The following is a 24,653-nucleotide window of genomic DNA, read 5'->3' as shown; positions in this document are numbered from 1 at the left end:
AAACATCTGCAAACTGAACATCTGGTAAGGGGTCAATATCCAAAATATATAAGGAAGTCAAACAGCTTAATAGTAAGAAAATAAATGACCCAATTTAAAAATGGACAAAGGCCGGGTGTGGTAGCTCACACCTGTAATCCCAGCACTTTGGGAGGCCAAGGCAGGCAGATCACTTGAGGTCAGGAGTTCAATACCAGCTTGGCCAACACGGTGAAACCCCGTCTCTACTAAAAATACAAAAAATTAGCCGGGTGTGGTTGCGGGCAGCTGTAGTCCCAGCTACTCAGGAGGCTGAGGCAGGAGAACGTCATGAAACCGGGAGGCGGAGCTTGCAGTGAGCCGAGGTCGTGCCACTGTACTCCAGCCTGGGCAACAGAGCAAGACTCTGTCTCAAAAAAAAAAAAAAAAAAAGGACAAAGGATCTGAATAGACATTTCTCAAAAGAAGATACATAAATGGCCAACAGTTACATAAAAAATGTTCAGCATCACTAATCATCAGAGAAATGCAACTTAAAACCACAATGAGATGTCACCTCACACCTGTTAGACTGGCTATTAGCTAAAGGAAAAGTGCTGGTGAGGATGTGGAGAAAAGGGGACCCCTGCACCTGGTGGGTGGGACTGTAAATTAGCATAGCCACTATGGAAAACAGTACAGAGGTTCCTCAAAAAATTATAAACAGCACACCATGGGATCCAGCAACCCCACTTCTCGGTAAATATCCGAAGGAAAGGAACTCTGTATGTCAAAGAGAAAGCTGCACTCCTATGTTCATAGCACCATTCACCATGGCCAAGGTGTAGAATCAGCCTGCCCATCAACAGATAAACGGATAAAGAAAATGTGGTGCATTTACATAATGGAATACCATTCGCTTTAAAAAAGAAGGAAAGCCTGTCATTTGCAACAGCATGGATGCACCTGGAGGACGTTGCGCTGTGTGAAATAAGCGAGGCACAGAGAAACAAGTACCACATGATCTCATACGTGAAACCTAAAAAGCTTTAAACTCACGGAAGTAGAGAGTAGAATGGTGGTTACCAGGGTCTGGGGCAGGGGGAGGTAGGGATGTTGGGGATATGTTGGTCAAAGGATACAAAATTTCAGTTAGACAAGAGGAGTAAGTTCAAGAGATCTATGGTACAGCACAGGGACTATAGTCAACGACAAAGTCCTGGCCGGGCGTGGTGGCTCACACCTGTAATCCCAGCACTTCGGGAGGCCAAAGAAGGTGGATCACTTGAGGTCAGGAGTTCGATACCAGCCTGGCCAACATGGTGAAACCCCATCTTTACCAAAAATACAAAAATTAGCCAGGCATGGTAGTACATGCCTGTAATCCCAGCTACTCAGGAGCCTGAGGCAGGAGACTCGCTTGAACCCAGGAGGCGGAGGTTGCAGTGAGCCAAGATCACGCCACTGCACTCCAGCCTGGGTGACAGAGCAAGACTCCATTTCAAAAAAAAAAAAAAGTATGTCCTGTATTCTTGAAAATTGCTGAGGGTAGACTTTAAGTCTCACCACAAAAAAAAAAAATGGTTAAGTATGTGTGGTAGTGCATATGTTATTATCTCAATTTAGCCATTTCACCATGTATACATATTTCAAAACGCCATTTGTACATGATACATATATACAACATTTGTCAAATAAATTAGGAAAAGCATCTAGAGACATAGTTTCTGTGGGCATACTACTCATTTAACAATTTTGCATGGCAGGGAAAAAAATCAAGAAAAGACATTTTTTGCACTATAGAGAGACTTTTTTATTGTTTTAAAGTTTTATTTTTCTTTTTTAAAGAGGATTTCCAATCTTTTGAAAAAAATATATTCCTTTAAGCGATTTCGTCAGAAAGTCCTGTAAAAACAAAATGCTAGAAGACTTCTGCTTCAGTGGTTTATTTGCAGTGATATTTTATTAAATATTTATTTTTTCTAAAAAACAGAGGAAAGAAAAGAAGCACTGCTGAGTGGAAAAGCTGCAGAATGATCCCATTTGTATTTTCTAAAAATAGATTGAAAATACCCACACACGAAATGGCACCATATATTTTCCACAGATACAGACATGTATAAATATGTATATATTTTTTAAATGTCTGGATGGACACACCAACTAGAAAACTGTGCTTTCTACCGGGTCCTCTCTACTGAGGTTAGAAGGACCACAGGGGGCTTTAGCCTTCACTGTAATGTCTTAATGTTTTCTAGGGAGAATATCTTCCTACAATATTCATGTAATTAAAAATTAATTTTAAAACCTTTTATAAGAGCTCCTCAGGGCAGGCAGGGGGGCTCTGGGGTGCCCAGGCAGAGAGTCAAGGTCAGGTTCCGGCTCCTTCCACGGGGAACCCCTAAGCCTCAGTTTCCCGATCCACAGCATCGGGGATCCATAACCCCTGTTGCATGGGGATCGTTCATCGGCTGTTAGGTGATTCGGGGTAAGCTGTCGGCACTGTATCTGGCACTCGGGCAGGACTCAGTAAGTGAATGGTTTGGAAAACATAACTGAAATCAACCCACAACTAACTTCCTTGGGAGAAAAGAGAATCAGAAGGGCAGATGGGAACAAGACTGGAATATGAGTTGCAACTTCCAACCTCCTGGAGCATGGATGCCACAGCCACGGCGTGAGGTCTAGCTTCACTGCCCAAGAGATGCCTTCCACCAATCACAACCAGGCAACAACACAACACATCCTCTGTGGACTTGAAAGCAGGTGTTTCTCCACCCCTGGAGAAACCTATCCGGAAGTTCATTACACATCCCCAGACCCCAGAACAGTGCCTGGCACAGGAGAGGCACTTTACAAATATGCAGAGGGCAAGGAGGAGAAGTTCCTCCAGACCTGTGTTCCCCCCAATGCCTGGTCCAAATTCCCCATCCATTCCCCTGGAGACCTCCTACTCACCCCCCACCACCCTGCCTGACCAATCCCTCTGTAGCACTCCCTACAAAATACTACACTGATTTCCTTATGTGCTCAAACCTCCTCAGTGCTTCTCACTGAAGGACAGTGATGCTTTACCCCAAACCCTAACCAGAGGGGGTTTGAAAAAGTGTGTGTCCTGGGGCAGGGATGTTATTTTTTATTGTTACAGTGACTTAGGGTCCCAGACAGACATGCAGTGGGTAGAGACCAGGGAAGTTCAACATCCCAACACAAGAGGATCAGTCCTCACACCCCCTACTCTTTGAGAAATGCTGTGTGGACTGAGCTTCCCTGACAGTGGGCCGTGGGGGAGGTGGGGAGCTGCCATCCTTGCTGATTGATTCATTGAGCCAGCATTCACTGACCACCAACGCCATCCCAGCCAATGTTACATAAGCAGGAACAGGTCAAAAGCAAGAAACACTTGGAGTAAGGCAACGTCTCTCATCCCTGCCAGACCATTAGCCTGAGAGAGCAAGGCCCGGGCTGTTTTGATTACTCCTCCATTTCTGGAGTCCAGCACAAGGCCCGGCACACAGTAGGTGCTCACCGAGCATCTATTAACTCCTAAAAAATAAAAACTTCCATTCTCAAGACACCTCCAATCTCATGGGGAAGACAGGCTCACAAACTGAATGGGGCGTGTATGTAAGTCAGGCAATCAACCTGAGGACCCACCCAACCTCGTCAACCACATGGTCCCATTGAAGTGACCCCAACCCCATCCCCAGATGGCCTGTCAGAATCACGCCACCTGGCTCAGCGACGGGGCCATCCTTTCTGCCAGACAGTGTCCTGGCAGCCCAAGGTATAGCCACCTGAAACAGAAGCTGATGGACAGTAACACCAGCATGCATATACAGGTGGCATCCTGACCATCGTCAAGTGAGGCCCCGATCTGGTTGTGTCAGAGCTGTCTCACCTCTTGGGCACCTCAGTTTCAGCCAGTTGAATTTAGTTGCCATCACTTGCACAGGATGACAGCATCGTGGTAGTGCCAACACCCCACCTGGGACCTGGCACACAGCATGTTTTCAATCCGTGTGCAGCGGACTGAACACACCTCCCCCCCATCCAGGCTGAGGAGGCACCACTAAGAGGTTTGGGGGAAAGAGCAAAGGGCAGAGGCACCAATGCTGAGAAGCCCAGGTCTCCCTTTTGGAAACACAGAGTACAGAAGAACCATGCTGGTGGGAGGCTGCTCTCTGGCTGGAGCCAGTACACAGTAGGTCCTCAATAAACTGCAGTGATAATGCCCGTCACCACGGTCCCCAGGGAGGTGGCTCAGGCATAGTGGTGCAGGCAAAGAGGAAGGGAAATCCAAACGCCCAGGGGGCAGCCTGGCAGGGTCGCCAGGAGATGGGACTGGGGCAGAGGGAACGGGGAGAGGAGTGGACAGGGGCAAACCACATGCCCCCCAGCAGCTGCCATGCAGCCAGCACCAACACGCCCACGTGAAAACACAGGCCCAGAGCGTCCACTGCCTCCCATTTTTCACAAGAAGCAATCTGAGTTTTTAGTGAAATTTCTCGGTTTTTCACATCAGTGTACAAAAGATGACCACAGGCCTGATTTGGCCCCCAGGCCTCTGGCTGGAGACTCTGGAGTGACGAGCTTAGGCTTTGGAGACGGACAGGCCTGCATCTGACCCTCAGACTCAGCTGACTATGAGGCTGTGTGACTCCAGGCAGGTCACTTAACCTCTCTGGGCCTGTTTCCTCCCTTGCAATAACTAGACTTACCTCTCACAGGCTGTAGCAAAGGATTCAATCAGATGAGGCCTTGAAGGCAGCCCAGTGTCTAGAACACAGTTAGGAACTCAACATATGGCAGACTGTTACCACTGTAAGAACATTCAGGGAAACGCTGGGGCTGAGGAGATGGAGGGACAGTAGGCTACAGGGAGTCTGAGTCACTCCTCCGCTCCTTGTCATTAGTGGAAGTGGGGGAATCTGGTGTTTTGGGGTAAAATTAGAGAACCACAGGCCTAGAGGTGGTTTGGCAGCAGCTGCAGATGGGAGGAAACCAGATCTATATCATCACAGGCCTGGGCTATCTGGGTTCGAATCCCAGCTCCACCACTTACTGGCTGCATGCTTCAGCAAGTTACTTAATTTTGCTGTGCCTCAGTTTCCTCCTCTGAGAAATATGGATCATGGTCATGTCAACCCCACAGAGTTACTAGAAGCCAAAGTGAGTTACTACAGAACATCCTGCCCTGGAGAACACAGACTGTGCCTGGCACACTGGAGCACACATTCTCGCAGCGGCTTTTGCTGTGGTTGTTGTTGTTGTCGCTGATGCTTGGGGGGCGGGGACGCTGCAGGTGAGCCTCCACCTGAAGTTCCCCCTTGTCTGTCTGCATCTGTCCTTCCCAAGTCCCTCTGGACGGTGTGTGCCTCCCACCCTCGCACCCACCTGAAGGTGATGGCGTAGGAGTCGCTTCCCTCTCGCTTCCGGATCAGGAAGGCTCCGTCCCGGGGAATCCTCATCAGCATGTCCTCTGCCTCTCCACGGCTCAGGCTGTCATAGTACCACCTGCGACACAGGGCCACGGAAAACGACCAGGTGAGCGGTCTCCAGGCTGTCAGTGGGCCACCCGTGGAGGACAAGATAATGGCACCAGTGACACCTGGAACCTGGCCCTGGAAACGACCAAGGAAATCACACAGTGCGCTTCCCCAGCCAAAGGCAGCTCAGAAAAGAGCAACTTGTGAAAAGAACAGTGGGAGACCCCGGGGGTGTGTTTCTAGCCCAAAATAATACATTGGGACAGCAACAGTGGTTCACTCCTGAAATCCCAGCACTTTGGGAGGCTGAGGCAGGAGGATCACTTGGGGTCAGGAGTTTGAGACCAGCCTGGCCAACACAATGAGACCCCATCTCTATAAAAAATAAAATAGCCAGGGCACAGTGGCTCATGCCTGTAATCCCAGCACTTTGGGAGGCCAAGGCAGGCGGATCGCTTGAAGCCTGGAGCTCGAGACCAGCCTGACCAACATGGCGGAACTCCGTCTCTACTAAAAATACAAAAATGGGCCAGGCGCGGTGGCTCACGCCTGTAATCCCAGCACTTTGGGAAGCCGAGGCAGACGGATCATGGGGTCAGGAGATCAAGATCATCCCGGCTAACACGGTGAAAACCCATCTCTACTAAAAATACAAAAAATTCGCCAGGCACGGTGGCAGGGACCTGTAGTCCCAGCTACTTGGGAGACTGAGGCAGGAAAATCACTTGAACCCAGGAAGCGGAGGCTGCAGTGAGCCGAGATCATGCCACAGCACTCCAGCCTGGGCAACAGAATATGACTCTGTCTCAAAAAAAAAAAAAAAAGTAATACAAAAATTAGCCAGGCCCGGTGGTGTGCACCTATAAATCCAAGCTACTCAGGAGGCTGACGCACAAGAATCTCTTGAACCTGGGAGGCAGAGGTTGCAGTAAGCTGAGATCGTGTCATTGCACTCCATCCTGGGAGACAGAGCAAGACCCAGTCTCAAAATAAATTAATTAATTAGCTGGGCACAGTGGCACACACCTGTAGTCCCAGATAGGAGGCTGAGTTGGGAGGATCACTTGAGCCCAGGAGCTCCAGGCTGCTGTGAGCCCTGATTGTTCCACTGCACTTCAACCTGGGCAACAGAGCAACACCTTGTCTCAAAAAATTGATTCGTCTTCATCCACCCAAGCAGCCCAAACCTGAAAAGCCAGGCTCCCAGGGAGGCACAGTTATTGTGTCTCAAAAAATCGAAGACGGAGAGCACAGCAGGAGTTTCACAGGCTTTGGGTTGTTTTCAGGTTATTTCTTAAGATAAGAAATAGCAAGTTTTAAGAGGCAATCCATTGGAAAATTTGACAGAAAAAGTGAAAAAAAAAAAGTTGCTATAAGTAATACGGCCTCCTCGGAAATGTACATTTTTGCAGCTTTCTGCCTAAAATTTGTTTTTTCTTTATTCCCGGAATTTGTTGACCCTTCGCAAGGCCTACCTTGATACTCATTTCACTAGATAAAAAAATCAGAGGGAGACTTTTATAATCATTGTTTCCTGGTTCATTTTCAGAACAAACAGGAAGGAGCTCCCAAAGGTAGGAGAATATCCCCGGGCCAAAATGACCCTCTGAAAATCAAAGCCCAAAGTCTCGGGGCTATGAAGACAAAGCAGAAGAAAGAGAAAAGAGAAAAGAAAGGGGAGGAAAGAAAGAAAAGAGAAAAAGACACAGGTCACGGTGCCAGGAATTTGGAAACCAGCCACCCCGGCAATTTTGAGACGCCGGTGGGCTGGGGCGAGGGTGTCCTGGGGGTCTGGCCCAGCTGAACCACCAGGCCAGCTTCTCTGCCTGGTGGAGCTAACCCGACCACCGCCTGCCTCCTGCACCACCCTCAGACACGTACGGCTTGGACTCATGGGGGTTGGGGTTGGGCACAGGGTCCGTGAGCCGCAGCTCGAACTCGGCGCAGCGCAGGTGCGTCTCGCGGTAGTGCTGGATGAGGGCATAGATGCTGCTGAAGGTGAGGTTGTCAGTCAGGTAGTATTTCAGGGTCCCGCCCTCCATGGTGGAGCGGATCCGGCAGTGCTGGACCCGGCCTGACCGCCTGCGGGGAGAGGACGCCATCAGTGCTGGGAGAACACAGCTCAGGCCATTGTGGCAGCCAGGGCCTCAGAGGCGGGGACATTACATGTGGCCACACAACCTTCCCTCTGCTCCTAGAACAGACACAGGAGGCTAGGCGCAGTGGCTCATGCCTGTAATCCCAGCACTTTGGGAGGCCGAGATGGGTGGATCACCTGAGGTTAGAAGTTCGAGACCAGCGTGGCCAATACAGTGACATCTCGTCTCTACTAAAAATACAAAAATTAGCTGGGCATGGTGGTGCATGCCTGTAATCCCAGCTACTTGGGAGGCTGAGGCAGGACAATCACTTATACCTGGGAGATGGAGGTTGCAGTGAGCCGAGATCACGCCACTGCACTCCAGACTGGGTGACAGAGCGAGACTCCATGTCAAAAAATAAAAATAAAAAAAAAAAACAGATGCAGGGCCTTAGCATAAGCTAGACCCTCAGCCTGGATTCCAGAACATTCTACCTACTTCCCCCACCCCACCCCACTCTATCCCCCTTTTATCTATATAACTGCTTCTCTAGAGCCAGGATGCCTGGATTCAAATCCCAGCTCTGCCGCATATGAGCTAAGTGTCCTGGAGCAGGTCACCCGTCCTGTCTGAGCCATGGTGTATTACTACCCTAGCGGTCTGACAGGGATGATAGCAATGTCCACCTCAAAAAGGCACCCTGAACAGTAATTGAGACCACACACACGAGGTGTCTGGAATACTGCCCGGCACATGGTAAGCATCATTTAGGTGTCCAGTATTATTTGCGTGTTATTAGTATTCTAATTTTCAGCCAGGTGTAATGGCTTACAGCTGTAATCCTAGCACTTTAGGAGGCCAAAGCCAGAGGATTGCTTGAGCTGAGTTCGAAACCAGCCTGGGCAACATAGTGAGACTCCAGCTCTGCAAAAAATTTAAAAATTATCCAGGTGCCGTGGCATGTGGCTGTAGTCCCAGCTACTTAAATGGCTGAGATAGGAGGATTGCTTGAGCCCAGGAGTTTGAGGCTTCAGTGAGCCGAGACTGCACCATTGTACTACAGCCTAGGCAACAGAGCAAGACCCTATCACAACTTTTTTTAAGTGACAGAATTATAATTTCCCTCTTTCAGGTCTCATCTTCTTTCAGGAAGGTTTTCCTGACCATTCCCCACATCGAGGCATCAAAGCCTTCTCTCACAGACTTTCATAAATCCCCCCAACTCACATTAAACCCCCCCCAGTAAAGGGAGGGATGTCCCTTTATCTTGCCTTGTTTCATTGCCCTCATCACAACTATACTTGCATATCGTTTGAGTGACTACTTTTTCATTGCCCATCTCCTTCAAAAGACGCTAACGTCCAGGAGGACAAAGACACTGTCTGTCTGGCATAAGTACTGTGTCTAGCACAGGGCACGCCCTCAAGAAGTATCTTTTAATGCACTGAGACATGGATAAGTGGGTGGATGAATGAATGCACAAGCTCATCACAGCCTATGACAGCTTCGAAAGGAAAGCCCTAGAGTCCCCATTTTACAGAGGAGACGGAGATGCTAGAAGGTTGGCTGAATCATCCAGGGCCACATGACCCACTCCAGGGCTGGGATCAGGGGAAGTGAGTGAGGCCACATCATCTAAGAGTAGGGTCAGATCTTGTCTTTGTTTAAAATATTCCTATTTTGTTCATCACAGACTTTTTTGCATTACTTTTGATTTTTTAAAAGATTGCCCTGAAATCTCATTAATCTGGGTTACTGTGCCGAAGTGAGTCATACCCACCTCACCCTTGTCCCGGCCTAGAAGAGCTGGACAAATGAAGCCTGGTATTCAGGTCCCAGCCTGCCCAATTCCTGCCTGAGCTGGAACCACTCGCCACCCTGCCTCATCCGGCCAGCGTGCAGGAGAAGGGAGGCGTTCCCTGGGTTGGGGCATTACCAGAAGGACAGGGTGTAGTCATTGGGGAAGGTCTCGCTCTCCCGAACCAGGAAGGTGCCATCCTTGCCCCCCGTCTCCATGCAGTATTCCTGCAGCAACTTCTCGGCACTCGTCCTCTTCTCTACCTTCTTGTGGAACCATTTCTCCCCAAAATGTAGCTCTGTGGGGGGTATATCCTGGGCCGCAAAGAGAGGAGGGGTTTCTGAAAGCCTTGGACCAAACCCCAGCATCACTAGACAGGTCCTTCTGTCTCACCCTGACCCAGGGAACCAGATAACATAGGCCAGCCTCAGTTGGTCCCCTCCCGAAGGGGTCTGGGAAAACAGCACCCGCTACCCCCTCCGCCTGCCTCCCACTCCTGACAGCCCTCATTTATGGTGGCCTCCTGGCATCCTGAGACATGGAGTGAGGGGTTCCCAGCACCGCCCTCCATTCTGTTCCAAGGGAAGTCTGAGAGCCATGATGCCCTGGGGGCTGCAGAAAAAAACAGTGGGAAAGATGACCACAGCTGGAGGAGAGGGCAACAGGAAAGCCTGGGACCAAGCCAGAGCACTGGCCTCCAAGACCAATCAGGCCCTTAAGAGAGCAGGAAAGCATCTTGAACCTCACTGGTTAAAGCACCTGGGGCAGCCAGCCAATCAGAGACAAGCCAGCCAGGCCATGGTACCCAGAGTAGCAGCAGCTTCTTCAGCGGAGCATCCCCTTGCCAGCCGGCCAGAGAAGCCACATGGGAAGGAGGTCCTGGGAGCTGGCTGGGCCTTGGGGCTCCTGGGGACCTCCTTCCTATGTGGCTAGGGTGTTCCCCTACCTGGGGCGCTTCCTCCTCCATAGTCTGTTCAATGTCATCACTGAAGGACAGCTTGGCATCGGCGATGGCGCAGTAGTGCCGAGTCCATTTCTAGAAAGTGAAACTGGTATTAGTGCCCCTCAAGGCCTCTACCTCATCAACGCCCTGCAGGACATCACCCCAGCATCTACTGTGGATGTGCTTTTCCCAGTTTCATAGACATTTATGATGATTTCTCTGAATTCAATTCCTTACAAGGCATTTCTTTTTAAAAACATCGATGCGTTTTGAGCTTCTTTTGGTATTTGAGCTTCTTTTTGGACTTATTAAATCCATATGTCTAAGGTAGGTACAACACCTCATCGTTTTCTTTTCTATTCCATCTACCTTTTAAGATTTTCAGGATTTTCTGGCCAGTTTGTCTAGAGGCCTTACCTTCAATATTTACTTGTGGCTTAATGACTTAATTCTTTTTTTTTTTTTTTTAAACTGGTGAAATTTAGTCTCTGGTTTCATTGTAAATTACCAGTGTTAAGTTCTTAGTTTTGGTCACTGTTCTACTGTCATTCATGACGTTAATGTGAGAAGAGGCTGGGTGCAGGGTATACAGAAACTTTCTTTTTTTTTATTTTTTAATAATGTTTTTATTTTTATTTATTTATTTTTATTATACTTTAAGTTCTAGGGTACATGTGCACACCATGCAGGTTTGTTACATATGTATACATGTGCCATGTTGGTGTGCTGCACTTTTTTTTTTTTCTTTTTTTTCAGATAGAGTCTGTCTCTGTCACCAGGCTGGAGTGCAGTGGCTCTATCTCAGCTCACTGAAACCTCCACCTCCCAGGCTCAAGTAATTCTCCTGCCTCAGCCTCCCGAGTAGCTGAGACTATAGGGACATGCCACCATGCCCAGCTGATTTTTGTAGTTTTAGTAGAGACGGGGTTTCACCATGTTAGCCAGGATGGTCTCCATCTCCTGACCTCGTAATCTGCCCGCCTCGGCCTCCCAAGGTGCTAGGATTATAGGCATGAGCCATTGCGCCTGGCCCAATTTAATTCTTTACTTAAATATTGCCATTTTTGGCTTGGCACGGTGGCCCAAGCCAGTGATCCTAGCACTTCGGGAGGCCAAGGCAGGCAGATCACTTGAGATCAAGAGTTCAAGACCAGACTGGCCAACATGGCGAAACACCATCTCTACTAAGACTACAAAAATTAGCAGGGCGTGGTGGTGCACACTTGTGGTCCCAGCTACTCGGGAAGCTGAGACACAAGAACCACTTCAACCGGGAGGTGGAGTTTGTGGTGAGCTGAGATGGTACCACTGCACTCCAGCCTGGGCAATGGAGCAAGACTATCTAAAATAAATAAATAAGTAATAAATAAATATTGCCTTTGATATGTATGTTATATCTAGGATATAAGAACAGACATGTAAAAATATACTCAAGATTGATATACACGTTAGGTAAAGGGATAGAAGCAGCATTAGAGCCTGAAAAATAAGGTTTCTGGTGGAACGACCCCCGATTGGAGGACACGAAGGAGTCAGGACAACCTAAATGCACGGCAGCACCGGGTACTGGATCCTGAAACAGGAAAACAGCCTGAGTGAACACAGTGGTAACAATGAAATACTGTCTATAAACCAGTTATTAGTATTGTACCAATGTTAATTTCCTGATTGCGCAAATTATACTATGGTTATGTAGGATGTTATTAATAATATTTGGAGAAGCTTGGTAAGGGTAGATGGGAATATCCCATACCATTTGTGTGTGTATGTAAATATATTATATTTCATCTAAAATTATTTCAAAATAAAACAATAAAAATGCAAAAGGAAAAATAAAGTTGGCCAGGCTCAGTGGCTCATGCCTATAATCTCAGCACTTTGAGAGGCCAAGATGGGAGGATTGCTTGAGCCCAGGAGTTTGCAATCACCCTGGGCAACGTGACTAAATCCCATCCCTGCAAAAATACAAAAAATTAGCCGGGCATGGTGGTGCGCACCTGCAGTCCCAGAGACTCAGGGAGGTTGAGGTGGGAGGATCACTTGAGCCTGGGTGGTCAAGGCTGCAGTGAGCCGCAATCACACCACTGCACTCCAGCCTGGGCGACAGAGTGAGACCATGTCCCACAAAATAAATAAATAAAGTTTAAGAAGGAAGGTAAATTCACATGGCAAAAACTCACTTGACCAACAATGAGAACAAGACAGGCATATTCTCAGAGCTCCCAGCAGGGCTCCAAGAAGCAGCTGCAAGGAGGGTGGCCACAGTGGCTACGGGAATGGACCAAGGCTCACCTGGTCAATGGAATCCCACATGTACAGCTCTCCCTGTTGCTTGTGCTCATCCTTCTTGTCCTCCACGTTGACATCCACGTCACCTCGGGGGCCCAGCTTCTTATGCTGAGGGGAAAACATACACATAGGCTGTCTCCACGGAGACCCAAGTTTAGGTCTTTGAGCCGGCAGCCTTCATCTGCCTCTTCCCAGGCAGGCCCTTTGCAATGCCTGTTCTTGCTGCCTGGCTTCCCTCTTAGTCTGTTCAGCTCTGCTCTCCAGGTTACGTTGAATGAGGAGGAGGAGCTTTCCTTACAGCTTCATCTAAAAATAGCCCATACTGGCCGGGCGCAGTGGCTCACATCTATAAAGCCAGCACTTTGGGAGGCTGAAGCAGACAGATCACTTGAGCTCAGGAGTTCTAGACCAGCCTGGCCAACATGGTGAAACCTTGTATCTACAAAAATAAAAAAATTAGCTGGGGATGGTGGCACGCGCCTGTAATCCCAGCTAGTCAGGAGGCTGAGACAGTAAGATTGCTTGAACCTGGGAAATGGAGGTTACAGTGAGCTGAGATTGCACCACTGCACTCCAGCCTGGGCAACAGAGTGAGACTCTGTCCCACTAAAAAATAAGTAAGTAAACATAGCCCACACTCCCCTTCCCAACCTGCCACTCTCTAGCCCCGAGCCTGCTTTATTCGTCTCACTTGTCTAGCCCTACACACACCATGTGTTTGTCTTCTGTCTTCACTGCTAGAATATAAGCCCCATGAAGGCAGGGATGTTGTTTTGCTTCCTGTTGAGTCTCCTGTGCTAGACGAGTACTTAGCAGACAGTAAGTGACCTGTTGATACTCGGTGAATAAACAACACCCCATGTGCCCAGCCTTCTCTAGCACACAGAGGGAAAGGCAGGCTGCAGTCCAGAGGGAACAGGCTGGCAAGGTGTGGGGGGACCCACTGGGGATTAGACTAAGGCGATCTGGGTGCAAACAGCACTGCAGCTATTCTACCAGCTGTGTGACCCCGGGCAAGTGGCTGCACTTCTCTGAGCCTCAGCCTTCTCATCTGCAAGATTAAGACAGTGATGACACCTGGACTCCCACGCAGGCAAGCGTCTATAAGTTGAGGGTAACGTAACCTGGTGAAGGAGCTCAGGATAGGGAGTCAGATCCAGGTTTGAATTCAGGGCCTATTACCTGACTGGCCATGTGACCTTGGCTGAGTCATCATCAGAGTCTCAGTAATCTGTCTCGTAAAATCGGGACGTGGCAGCCCCTGTGGGATCTCGTAAGTCAAAGAACGTGAAAGATAAGTGTCAACAGTGAAGCAGGACCTCAGTGTCCCTTGTGAATGGCAGCATGATACAGGCATGGCAAAACAGGCTTTGAGGGCAGACCACCTTGGCTTTGAATAATTTCCTCAGCAAACACTAAATGTGTGACGCTGGCTGAGCCATTTAACCTCCGAATCTCAATGTCCACATCTGTAAAGTGGGCAAGGGCTGAGGTTATTCATCCTGCAGTGTCTTGACAAGACTGAATAAGAAGATACGTATGACCATGCCTAGCCCAGTGCATGGTACAAAGTGACCGTATGGCCAACGCTATTTCCACCTCATTTCTTGAAATAGCAAGAAGTGAGCCACAGCCTATCAGGTGTGGGGCAGAGGGTGCTCCAGAAGGGGCCTTCAGTACTTTGCTCCTAGAACAAGAGCTGAAAAATCCCTGGGAACAGGCAGCAAGCCATCCTAACGGAAACAGAAGGAATGAGCTGGGAACAGGGAAGAGCAAATGCAACCAGGCTGCCCCGAAGACTCACCAACTAGGTGCCTGAGAAGCCATGGACCTTCCATGGCCGAGCTCCCTCCACCCCTTATCCTGCCTTCACCATGCTGGAAGCATCCCTTGGAATCTCCGAAACAACTGCCTGGGTGCAAACAGCGCTGCACCTATTTTGTTAACTTGTGACCCCAGGCAGGTGGCTGCACTTATCCAGGCCTCACACTTCTCATCTGCAAGACTAAGACAATGACAGCTGATCTCCCGCTTAGGCAAACATCTGTACCTTAAGGGTCACGACCTTGGCCAAACACTCCCCGTGTACTGATGCTCTTACCCACGGAGGCACCAACATCCCCTCCTCTGGTTGGGCTTGGCCAAAGCTCCTTGCACTGTTTGGTGTTTCTCTGTTGACGGGTTTGTCTCCCTACCAAACCATGACTTCCTGGAACATAAGGATTGTGCCCAATGTATGTTGGTGGCCCAGTGACAATACAGGGTACATGCCATGTGTTGACACCACCACACCCTTGTGTGTGCTATTCCCCCAAACTGGAAGGATATACCCCTTCTCTGCCTACTGCTATGGTCTGAATGTCTGTGTCCTCCCAAAATTTATATGTTGAAACCTAATCCCCAACGTAACGGTATTTGGAGATGGTGGCTTTGGAAGGTGATATGGTTTGGCTGTATCCCCAGCCAAATCTCATCTTGAATTGTAGCTCCTATAATTCCCACATGTCATAGGAGGAACCCAGTGGGAGGTAACTGAATCATAGGGGTGGGTCTTTCACATGCTGTTCTTCTGATAGTGAACACATCTCATGAGATCTGGTTGTATAAATGAGAGTTTCCCTGCACAAGCTCTCTTGGCTGCCACCATGTAAGATGTGACTTTGCTCCTCCTTCGTCTTCTGACATGATTGAGAGACCTCCCCAGCCATATGGAACTGTGAGTCCATTAAACCTCTTTCCTTTATAAATTACCCAGTCTTGGGTATGTCTTTATGAGCAGTGTGAGAATGGGTAACACAGAAGGTGATGAGGTCATGAGGGTAGAGTCCTCATGAATGGGAATGAGGGTAGAGCTCTTATGAATGGGAATGAGAGTGGAGCTCTCATGAGTGGGAATGAGGGTAGAGCTCTTATGAATGGGAATTAGGGTAGGGCTCTCATGAATGGGAATGGTGCCCTTATAAACGAGGCCAAAGATATCTCCATGTCCCAGGTGGTTATTTATAATTAAATAAATATTTAAAAATAAAAGAGGTTCCAGAGAGCTGCCTCACCCTTTCCACCATGTGAGGACACAACTAGAAATCGGCAGCCTACAACTTGGAAGAGGACTCTCATACCAGCACCCTGACCTTGAACTTCCAGCCTCCAGAACTGTAAGAAATCAGTTCCTGTTGTTTATAACCCACCCAGCTTATGGTATTTTGTGATAGCTGCATGAACAGACTGAAACACCTAGGAAACAGCTGTTTGTCCTTCCCCATGAGCTTGTGGAATGCCAACAAAATTCACACTTGCTCCTTCCATGAAAGGCTGCCCCACTAGGGACTTCAGATTCCACTGTCCTTGCAGGTAACGTGACTAAGCTCTCATGCACAGAACAGTAAAGAAAAGGACGGGACAGCTGACTTGCTTACCAGAAACCATTTGCCCTGGACACCCTTGGACTTCCCGTGCTCTGAGCTGGAACTCGGATATGCCTGAGACCCAGCGTCCAAGCACAAACAAGGACAAAGCAAAGTCCCTTCACCGTTTTTGTGTAATGAGCTCCTTCAAAATCTGGAGAAGGCTACAGACCCTTTTCTCAGAATAATAATGCATAAAATTACAAAGGAAACTCGATTATATTGAAACATGATTAAGACACTAAATACATATTTGCAATACACTAATAGTTGTGTTTATTCATTAACATCTTAAATAAGATCTAGAGTAAGACCTAATAACCTCCATAATTCCAAAGTGATGACAAGCACAACATTATTTTGAAATATTTGCAATAACTGTAAACGTGATATGAAAATACTCATGACTTCTGCTGGTGACAGAGCCCCCAAGTGGCTTGCTGCCAATGTTCACAACGGAAGGAAGTATTAAGTTTTATGTACAGGTTAAACAAATAAAGATGTAATCTCTTTCTGTTGAAGTTCACATGCGCCTCTGATTCTAAGTGTGGATTCTTCAGGGGTCTGTGAAACCCCAGTTGAAAATTGCTGCCCTGAGAGAAGCTAGAGCAGAATGCGGGGGCCCCGGGTCCCTGAGTCACCTTGTGGGCTAGAGCTCAAAACTCACAGAACATTCTCCCTCACATGGGGAAGAAATAAACACTTCTGTGCTTTAAGCCACTGCATATCTGGTGTCTTTATCCTAATAATTCAAAAACCCAAATGTTACCATGGCATCCCTAGGCACAGATATAATCACTCATCTCCCCTGTAGCACTCGGAACATCAGCCCTATTGCTGCACTCAGCCTTTTTTAGCAACTGCCCGCCTCCCACACAACTGGAAGCCCCAGCCACAGGAACAGCACCCAGGTCGCTGGACACCTCCAGCACCTCACATGGGGCTGACTCTAGCGAGGATGGGGAAGGTTCACCAATGAATGAACGAACCATAACAAGTCAGCACTTAACGTAGCACCAACTACACGACAGGTGCAGTTCCACGGATTCGGCATGCCTTCCCTCACGTCATGCTCCCAGCAAGCTAGCCAGGTGAGTTCCAGTATTATCCCCGCCAGAGACTGGTGAAAACAGAGGCTCTGAAAGGTTAATGACTTTGCCTAGGGTCACAGTGTTAGAGCAGGTTTGAGCCTGTGCAGTGGGACCTGGAGGAGGCCCAGTAGGACATAGAACTTGGCGAATGCGACCCAGAGCCGGGGAACCGAGCCACTGGGGTCCCTGGACAGCTGACAGCAGCACCCGGGGTGCCTACCTTGATGATGATCTTCTCCCGCAGCTGGCTGGGTGAGGGCAGCTGGTCAGCGCTGGCCTCCGTGGGCTTCATCAGCAGCAGGTCGCCAAACACTTCCTTGAAGGCCTTGGCCATGTGACGCTGCTGTTCCACGCTGCAGTGCTCCTCAATGGACAGGATCACTGGGAAGCTGCAGGCGGAAGAGGGTGGGCAGCTCGGCAGGGGGAGCACGCACCTCTGCATCTGCCCCACAGAGGGGCCAGGGCAGCTCGGCCCTGGGGCGACAGAAACCGGGCGCTGCTCGGGGGGCACGGCCCCCACATCTGCCCTCCCAGAAGGAGAGAACCTCACCCTGGGTGTGAGGACACAAGCCTTGGGACTCAGAACAGCTGCAATCTGATTTGGGAGCTTCCCCATACCCCAGAATGCACCTTTTCTCTCTATTTTTTTCCATCCATTCATGTCTTTAAACTTACAAAGTCTCTAATCTTTTTTTAAATTTCAAACCTACAGAAAAGATGAACACACAGCACAATAAGCACCCATGTGTGCTTCACCCAGGGTCACCAACAGGGACTCTGTTCCACGTGTGCATCCACCTACTTTAGTATGTCTATTACATCCTCTATTTATAAAGTATATCGGTTTTATATATTCTCATTCACATGCACACATATGTAATTTACATATGTATGCATGCATGCATTTATTATTTGTATGTGTATATATGTCTATTTCTATAAGGTGTCTGTGTATTTATAGATCATTTGTGTGTGTGTATCTATAGTTGATTTTTTTTATCTAATGGGGTTATGATCCATAAAGTCACCACCAACACTGACTGGCAAATACCTGAGCCATCGCTCCTAAGGGGAAATACAGGGTCAGGGCCTTTTGAGCCTGTGGTCACAACATTTTCCTTAATGGATCAATATCTGACCTTGTTTTAAGTGTGTTTCCATTTAAAGACACCTAATTTGGTATATATTGTTGACTGACACTGGGCTCACAGCCAGCACCACTGTAATTCATGCCGGAACCAAGAGTATCTGACACAGGTGTTTTCTCCATCAGGCACATCACAGCCTTCTCGTGCTCAGGAACACCAGGCAGCCCTCAGCACTGTGCTTCGGGCCATTTGAACAGCAAAATCACCAAGAAAAAGCTCAAAAACAGGAAAAACATGGCAGTCAACAGATGGTGAGAGGGACACTTGTTGAAGCTTTCGTGCTGTAGACCAGGAAGGGGAGCGCTGCTTTGCTCAACCTCAGCTGAACACATGTGCATCACGTGAGTCTCATTTCCCACACTTTGTGCATGTCTCAAAATGACCTCAGAGTGCTTTGAGATTTGATTTAGGGTTACAAGTCAATTTTACCAAGTAGGTAAACTCAGTTACAGAATCCACCAATAAGGATCACCTGTATCCTTCTATATCATGTGAACGTGTGTGTATGTATACATTCACATATCATTAGTACATTTATATACATATATACATATATACACACATATATATTTGTGTGTGTCTGTATATATATACACACACATACTCCTCCTGAGGCAGGAGAAAAGTCATTTATTTATGTATTTATTTATTTTTCTTTTGCAGATGGAGTTTCACTCATTGCCCAGGCTGGAGTGCAATGGCACAACCTCAGCTCATTGCAACCTCCGACTCCCAAGTTCAAGCAATTCTCCTGCCTCGCCTCCTGAGTAGCTGAGACTACAGGTGTCTGCCAGCATGCCCAGCTAATTTTTTGTATTTTTAGTAAAGATAGGGTTTCACCATGTTGGCCAGGCTGGTCTCAAACTCCTGAATTCAGCTGATCCACCCGCCTCAGCCTCCGAAAGTGCTGAGATTATAGGCATGAGCCACTGTGCCCAGCCTATATTTATATTTCATTTATACACATATTTACATTTCCTCCTGAACCATCTGAAATGAGGCGCAGACATCCCCCCACAGGTATGTCTTAAGAACATCCCCCGACATCACCACACCATATCACCTCAGGAAACTATCTTTAAATAATGATCATTAGACATACTGATCATTAGACATACTCAAATTTCCCCAGTTATCCAAGAAATACACTGTATAGATGGGGTTTTTGCCACCAAGAATCCATCTGAGGCTTATGCATGGCATTTACTATGAAACAAAATTATTCTAAAGGCAGCTATGTCACTTCCATAAATAGGAAATCACGTCACTCAATAGAAATGAAGGTAAATGTGAAAATACACTAACAATGTTAAAAATAAAATCCTTAACCATGCTCCAGCTCAGGTCAATCATAGCCTCATGACTCCTGGAAAGCGTGGACCCAGCTCACTCCCCGATCCTGATCCACACACCCTTACTAGAAAACAACAGCTAAAAAGCTTTTAGAACAAAGACCACCTGGTAAGTTGGTATCAAAACATAACTGACGGCAAAATCTGAACCATTCGAACGAATGCTGCCTGCAATCATTTTCTTAAATCCCTCTTAATACCAATAAGGATGCCTTTTGCTGTGAAAACATTAATGCATTAATATTTGATTACAGAGTTCTAGCCCTATAGGTGTTAGATGATTCCAGGCCTAGTTTAACCAGAAAAAAACTTCCTCTAGTCACGAATGAGATAATGTTCGATGAATGACTATCAGCTCACAACCATACGCACTTATTCCTGCAAATGAAAGCAAACTCTCAAAGCAGAGTGTAAGCAGCCACTGCACAGTGTCTGTTAATACAGGCTCCTTCCACCTGCCTGATGGAGGCTGGCACTTAGAAGGGCTAGGGCCCTATGTGGGGAACACTGCTATGGAGAAACCATATGCCTTCACTGAAAGGTTTTCTCCAAGTGGGAAAAGACGTCCATAATTTCATTGTCTCAGAGCAACACCTCCACTCAGCTCGAAGGACATCTGCAGTAAATGCAATAAAAATAACCAATCGGGTTGGGCGCGGTGGCTCATGCCCATAATCCCTGCACTGTGGGAGGTTGGGGAGGGAGGATCACCTGAGGTCATGAGTTCAAGACCAGCCTGGCCAAAGTATTGAAACCCTATCTCTACCAAAATACACAAATTAGCCGGGCATGATGGCGGGGGCCTGTAATCCCAGCTACTCGGGAGGCTGAGACAGGGGAATTGCTCAAACTCGGGAGGTGGAGGCTTCCGTGAGCCAAGATCCTGCCATTGCACTCTAGCCTGGGCGACAGAGCAAGACTCCATCTCAAAAAAAAAGAAAAGAAAAAAAGAAAAAAAAAATCGATCTTATTGACTGAACAGTCAGTCTATGCCAGGTGCAGGGTTAAGCACTTGCTGTAATGGCATCTCATTTAATCATCACAACCGCCCTGGGAGGTGCACACAGTTATCACCTCTATTTTTTAACATGGAAACTGAAGCATAGAATGGTAAGTGCTTTGCCCAAACTAGTACTCAACAGCTGGATTCAAACTCAGCGAGAAGGACTCAGAACCCATACTCGTAACTGCTATTCTACCCCAGAAGGGATAAAAAGACAACTATCATTCCATTAAGCCTATAGAAGGCCTCTTGCCAGCTCTCAGAAACAACAAGGAACCCAAACCAGGAGTCAGCCTATGACGGCCTCCACCCCAAATCTGGCCTGCCATCTATTTTTCTAATATGTAATTCAAGTTTTAACTGGAACACAGCCAGACCCATGTGTTTACCTCTTGTCCATGGCCGCTTTGCACTTCAGCAACACGGCTGAATAGTTGCAACAGAGACCACAGGGCCCACAAAGCCTGAAATATTTCTATCTGGCTCTTTACAGAACAATTTCGTTGACCTCCAGCCCAGACCAATATCTTCTGGTGGGACAGAAAAGGATTAGACATGAGGTCAGAAAACCTTGAAATGAACCTAAATGTTCTCATCCATTTAACCCCTCCTTGCCTCAATTTACTCATCTGTTAAATGGGGATGACCATACTCACTTTGTGGCAAAGAATCAAGATGATCACATGTACAAAGAACCTAGCACAGAGCCTGGCCCCAGGTGGGTATTCAAAAAACACACCACCACCACTACTGGCTGCTTGGATTCCGCCTGTAGAAACAGGTTTGGTGGGGGAGAGAACTGGGCAGAAAAGAGGGAATTAGGACAGAAGGGGAATTTTAACTTTCCTTGTCTCTCTTTTTTTTGTTTTTGTTTTTCATTTTTTTTTTTTTTCTTTAAGACAGGGTCTCGCTCCGTTGCCCCAGCTGGAGTGCAGTGGTGCAATCTCAGCTCACTGTAACCTCTGCCTCCCAGGTTCAAGCAATCCTCCCACCTCCGCTTCCCAAGTAATTGGGACCACAGGCACATGCTACTGCACCCAGCTGATTTTTTTTTTTTTTTTTTGGTAGAGATGGGGTTTCACATGTTGCCCAGGCTCTTCTCGAACTCCTGACCTCAGGTGATCACACCTCAGCCTCCCAAAGTGCCGGGATTACAGGCGTGAGCCACTGTGCCCAACCTTTCCTTCTCTTTCGAGGGTCCTGAAAGTGGGGGCCAGACAGAATGAGGAGGTGGGGTGGGCACTGAGCAACCACAGGGTTCCCCAGCCAGAGCCTCCTCGGGGCTCTAGAGCCCGGGAGCAACTTGCACTCTCGGCCTGCAGGGGGCGCCAACACTCGGGTGAGAACTTGACGGCAGTGGCTTTGGCCAAGATGGGGCCCAGGCCTTCCTGCATTTGGAGGGAGGCGTCTATGTGTGTTTGCCTGTCTGTCCACCTGTCTATCCAACCCTAGATGCCTTCCCCTTTAAGTCACACCACCCAGAAATCAGCCGACTGACCTCGAGGTAACAAAGGCGTGGTCTTTGATGGCCTGCACGACGTCGTCAAATTTGATCTTGGTGGTCCGCGTCCAGCCGTGGTAGATGACCGGCTTCCCATCGGGCCCGTCCCAGCAGTCCACTACAGGGAGAAACGCCGCAGCCTCAATACCACGTGTGTTCACTGACAGCCCCGAGGTCAGCCCCAGGGCCCACACACCAGTTCAGTTACTAGACAACGACACCCACACTCCCTCCATTCGGCTGCCAACACGAGGACATGGCTTTCCCTGTGTCCGCAGGGTTCCCTGTGCGCTTACATAATGCAAGTGCAGCTGTCCAAGACAAGCTAGTTTCAATGCTGCTTTGCTTTTTTTTTTTTTTTTTTTTTTTTTAAGACGAAGTCTTGCTCTGTTGTGCAGGCTGGAGTGCAGTGGCACAATCTTGGCCCAGTGCAATCTCCGCCTCCTGGGTTCAAGCAATTCCCTTGCCTCAGCCTCCCGAGTAGCTGGGACTACAGGCGCATACCACCACGCTCGGCTAATTTTTTGTGTTTTAGTAGAGACAGGGTTGCACCATGTTGGCCAGGGCGGTCTCGATCTCCTGACCTCGTGATCCGCCCACCTCAGCCTCCCAAAGTGCTAAGATTACAGGCGTGAGCCACCACACCCGACCTTAATGCTTCTTTTTAAAGATTTTACCACGTGTTTTATTTTCTGACTTTGCCTGTTGAAAACCTTGACTGCCTTTTTGCCCGTGGAAATGACACAGACTAATGAGAAATTTATTTGTAAAGGTTCACAGTAATATTTTCAAACAGAAATGGGTCATGTGGAAGATGAACATCCCCAATCTTTTGGACCCCTGGAGGGCACAGGAGCTGACTGCTTCAAGCTTTACTTTTAAACATTTGTGTTTTCCTGAGGGGGGGAGAAAAATCATAAACGGGAAGAAAGTCTATAGAATAACTGCTACAAAACGTTGCTTCCATGATAAGTGGTTTTGGTAACACTGGAGCCTAGGTCAGTGGTTGTTGCCTTTTTTATTTATTTATTTTATTTTTTGAGACAAAGTCTCCCTCTGTTGCCCAGGCTGGAGTGCAGAGCCGCGATCTCAGCTTACTGCAACCTCTGCCTCCCAGGCTCAAGCGATTCTTGTGCCTCGGCCTCCCAAGTAGCTGGGATTACAGAGGTGCACCACCACGCCTGGCTAATTTTTGTATTTTCAGTAGAGAAAGGGTTTCGCCATGTTGGCCAGACTGATCTCAAACTCCTGATCTCAAGTGATCCGCCCGCCTCGACCTCTCACACTGCTGGGATTACAGGCATGAGACACGACGCCAAGCCGGTTGTTGCCTTTTCTCAGCCAAATGCACCCATGAGCCTTTGGTGAGAGAGAGGCCGGAAGGAAAACAGGCAGAGAGGCAATGAGAAGGAAGGAGGGAAATAAGGCCTCTGCCATGTGCCCAGCCACAGATGCCACCTGCCCCTTCTTTTCTTTTCTGTTTAGACACAGAGTCTCACTCTGTTGCCCAGGCTAGAGTGCAGTGGCACAATCACAGCTCACCTCAGCCTCAACCTCCTGGACTCAAGCAATCCTCCCACCTCAGCCTCCCAAGTTGTTGGGACCACAGGCGCATGCCACCACACACAGCTAATTTTTTTACTTTTTGTAATGATTGGATCTCACCATGTCGCCCAGGCTGGTCTCAAACTCTTGGCCTCATACAATCCTCCCACTTCAGCTTCCCAAAGTGCTGGGATTATAGGCATGGGCCACCATATCTATCCCTGACTGTTCTTTTCACATTTGCTCAGAGACTCCCCAATCCAGGTGATACGGGGTACCTGCGCACACCTAGGACCCCACTGCCAAAACACAGCGGGTGTCTGTTTGCCTTCCTCTAACACCAGCCCAGGAGGAAGCTGAGGAGATACAGATGACAGGGGATCCGTCTCAAAAAAAAAAAGAAAGAAAGAAAAGAAAGAAGCATCACACTCTAACTCCATAAATATGCACAGTTATTATGTGCCCATTAAAACTTTTTTAAAATTTTAAAGAACACATGGAGCAGCCACATGGTTATCCTCAAATTGCTGTGAGCCTGACCTCCACCAAGAATGAGCTACTCACGTTCAATGCAGCGACAGCCCATGCGCAGGCAGCGGATGTAAGCTTCCGGGGATGACTCGCTCCGCAGCTGGTCACCTGTGAGGTACCTGCAGAAGAGAAGGCAGGTGGCTGTGTGGGGGTGGCAGCCACAGGGGTTGGGGGACAAGCCTGCACCTCAGGGTGTTATGGGGGAACTTCTCCGCCTGAGCCCCCAAAGCTCTGAGTTCTTCCATCTAGAAAGACTCAAAGCTAAGGCCTAGGACAGAAATACACAATCCCATGGTCACACTGGGCATGAGCTTTGAACTCAGGCCACAGTCGCAGGAGGTGACTGCTGACCGCCTGGGCAATGCAAGCGTGGAGAGGACATGTTCTTTTGAGGAGAAGTTGGTCAAAGCAAGTCCGAAGCAAAAACAGCTGCAGTAGATGAATTAACAAGGCCCCGTGGCCGCTCTCTGGGTCCTCGGTCTAAACAAAGATGGGCACTTCTTTTGATATCAGGGCTCTA

The 24,653-nt window shown here is 48.3% G+C and overlaps 1 protein-coding gene across 1 annotated transcript in view; it reads right to left on the bottom strand.

Moving 5' to 3' along the window:
* Nucleotides 1–24,653, bottom strand: part of PLCG2 (phospholipase C gamma 2) — a 169,901-nt gene that overhangs the window by 39,935 nt on the left and 105,313 nt on the right. Inside the window, exons 11-18 of the mRNA XM_030819355.1 lie at nucleotides 24,167–24,252; nucleotides 22,055–22,175; nucleotides 17,274–17,442; nucleotides 12,562–12,666; nucleotides 10,273–10,362; nucleotides 9,465–9,640; nucleotides 7,329–7,529; nucleotides 5,356–5,475 (exon numbers count right to left, since the gene is read on the bottom strand). Of these exons, the coding sequence (XP_030675215.1) occupies nucleotides 5,356–5,475; nucleotides 7,329–7,529; nucleotides 9,465–9,640; nucleotides 10,273–10,362; nucleotides 12,562–12,666; nucleotides 17,274–17,442; nucleotides 22,055–22,175; nucleotides 24,167–24,252 (1,068 nt within the window). The remainder of the gene's footprint in view (nucleotides 1–5,355; nucleotides 5,476–7,328; nucleotides 7,530–9,464; nucleotides 9,641–10,272; nucleotides 10,363–12,561; nucleotides 12,667–17,273; nucleotides 17,443–22,054; nucleotides 22,176–24,166; nucleotides 24,253–24,653) is intronic.

Source organism: Nomascus leucogenys, chromosome 2 (assembly GCF_006542625.1).
Source record: "Nomascus leucogenys isolate Asia chromosome 2, Asia_NLE_v1, whole genome shotgun sequence".
In the NCBI taxonomy this organism is placed as follows: Eukaryota; Metazoa; Chordata; class Mammalia; order Primates; family Hylobatidae; genus Nomascus; species Nomascus leucogenys.
This window is presented reverse-complemented; position numbering and strand designations above follow the sequence as displayed.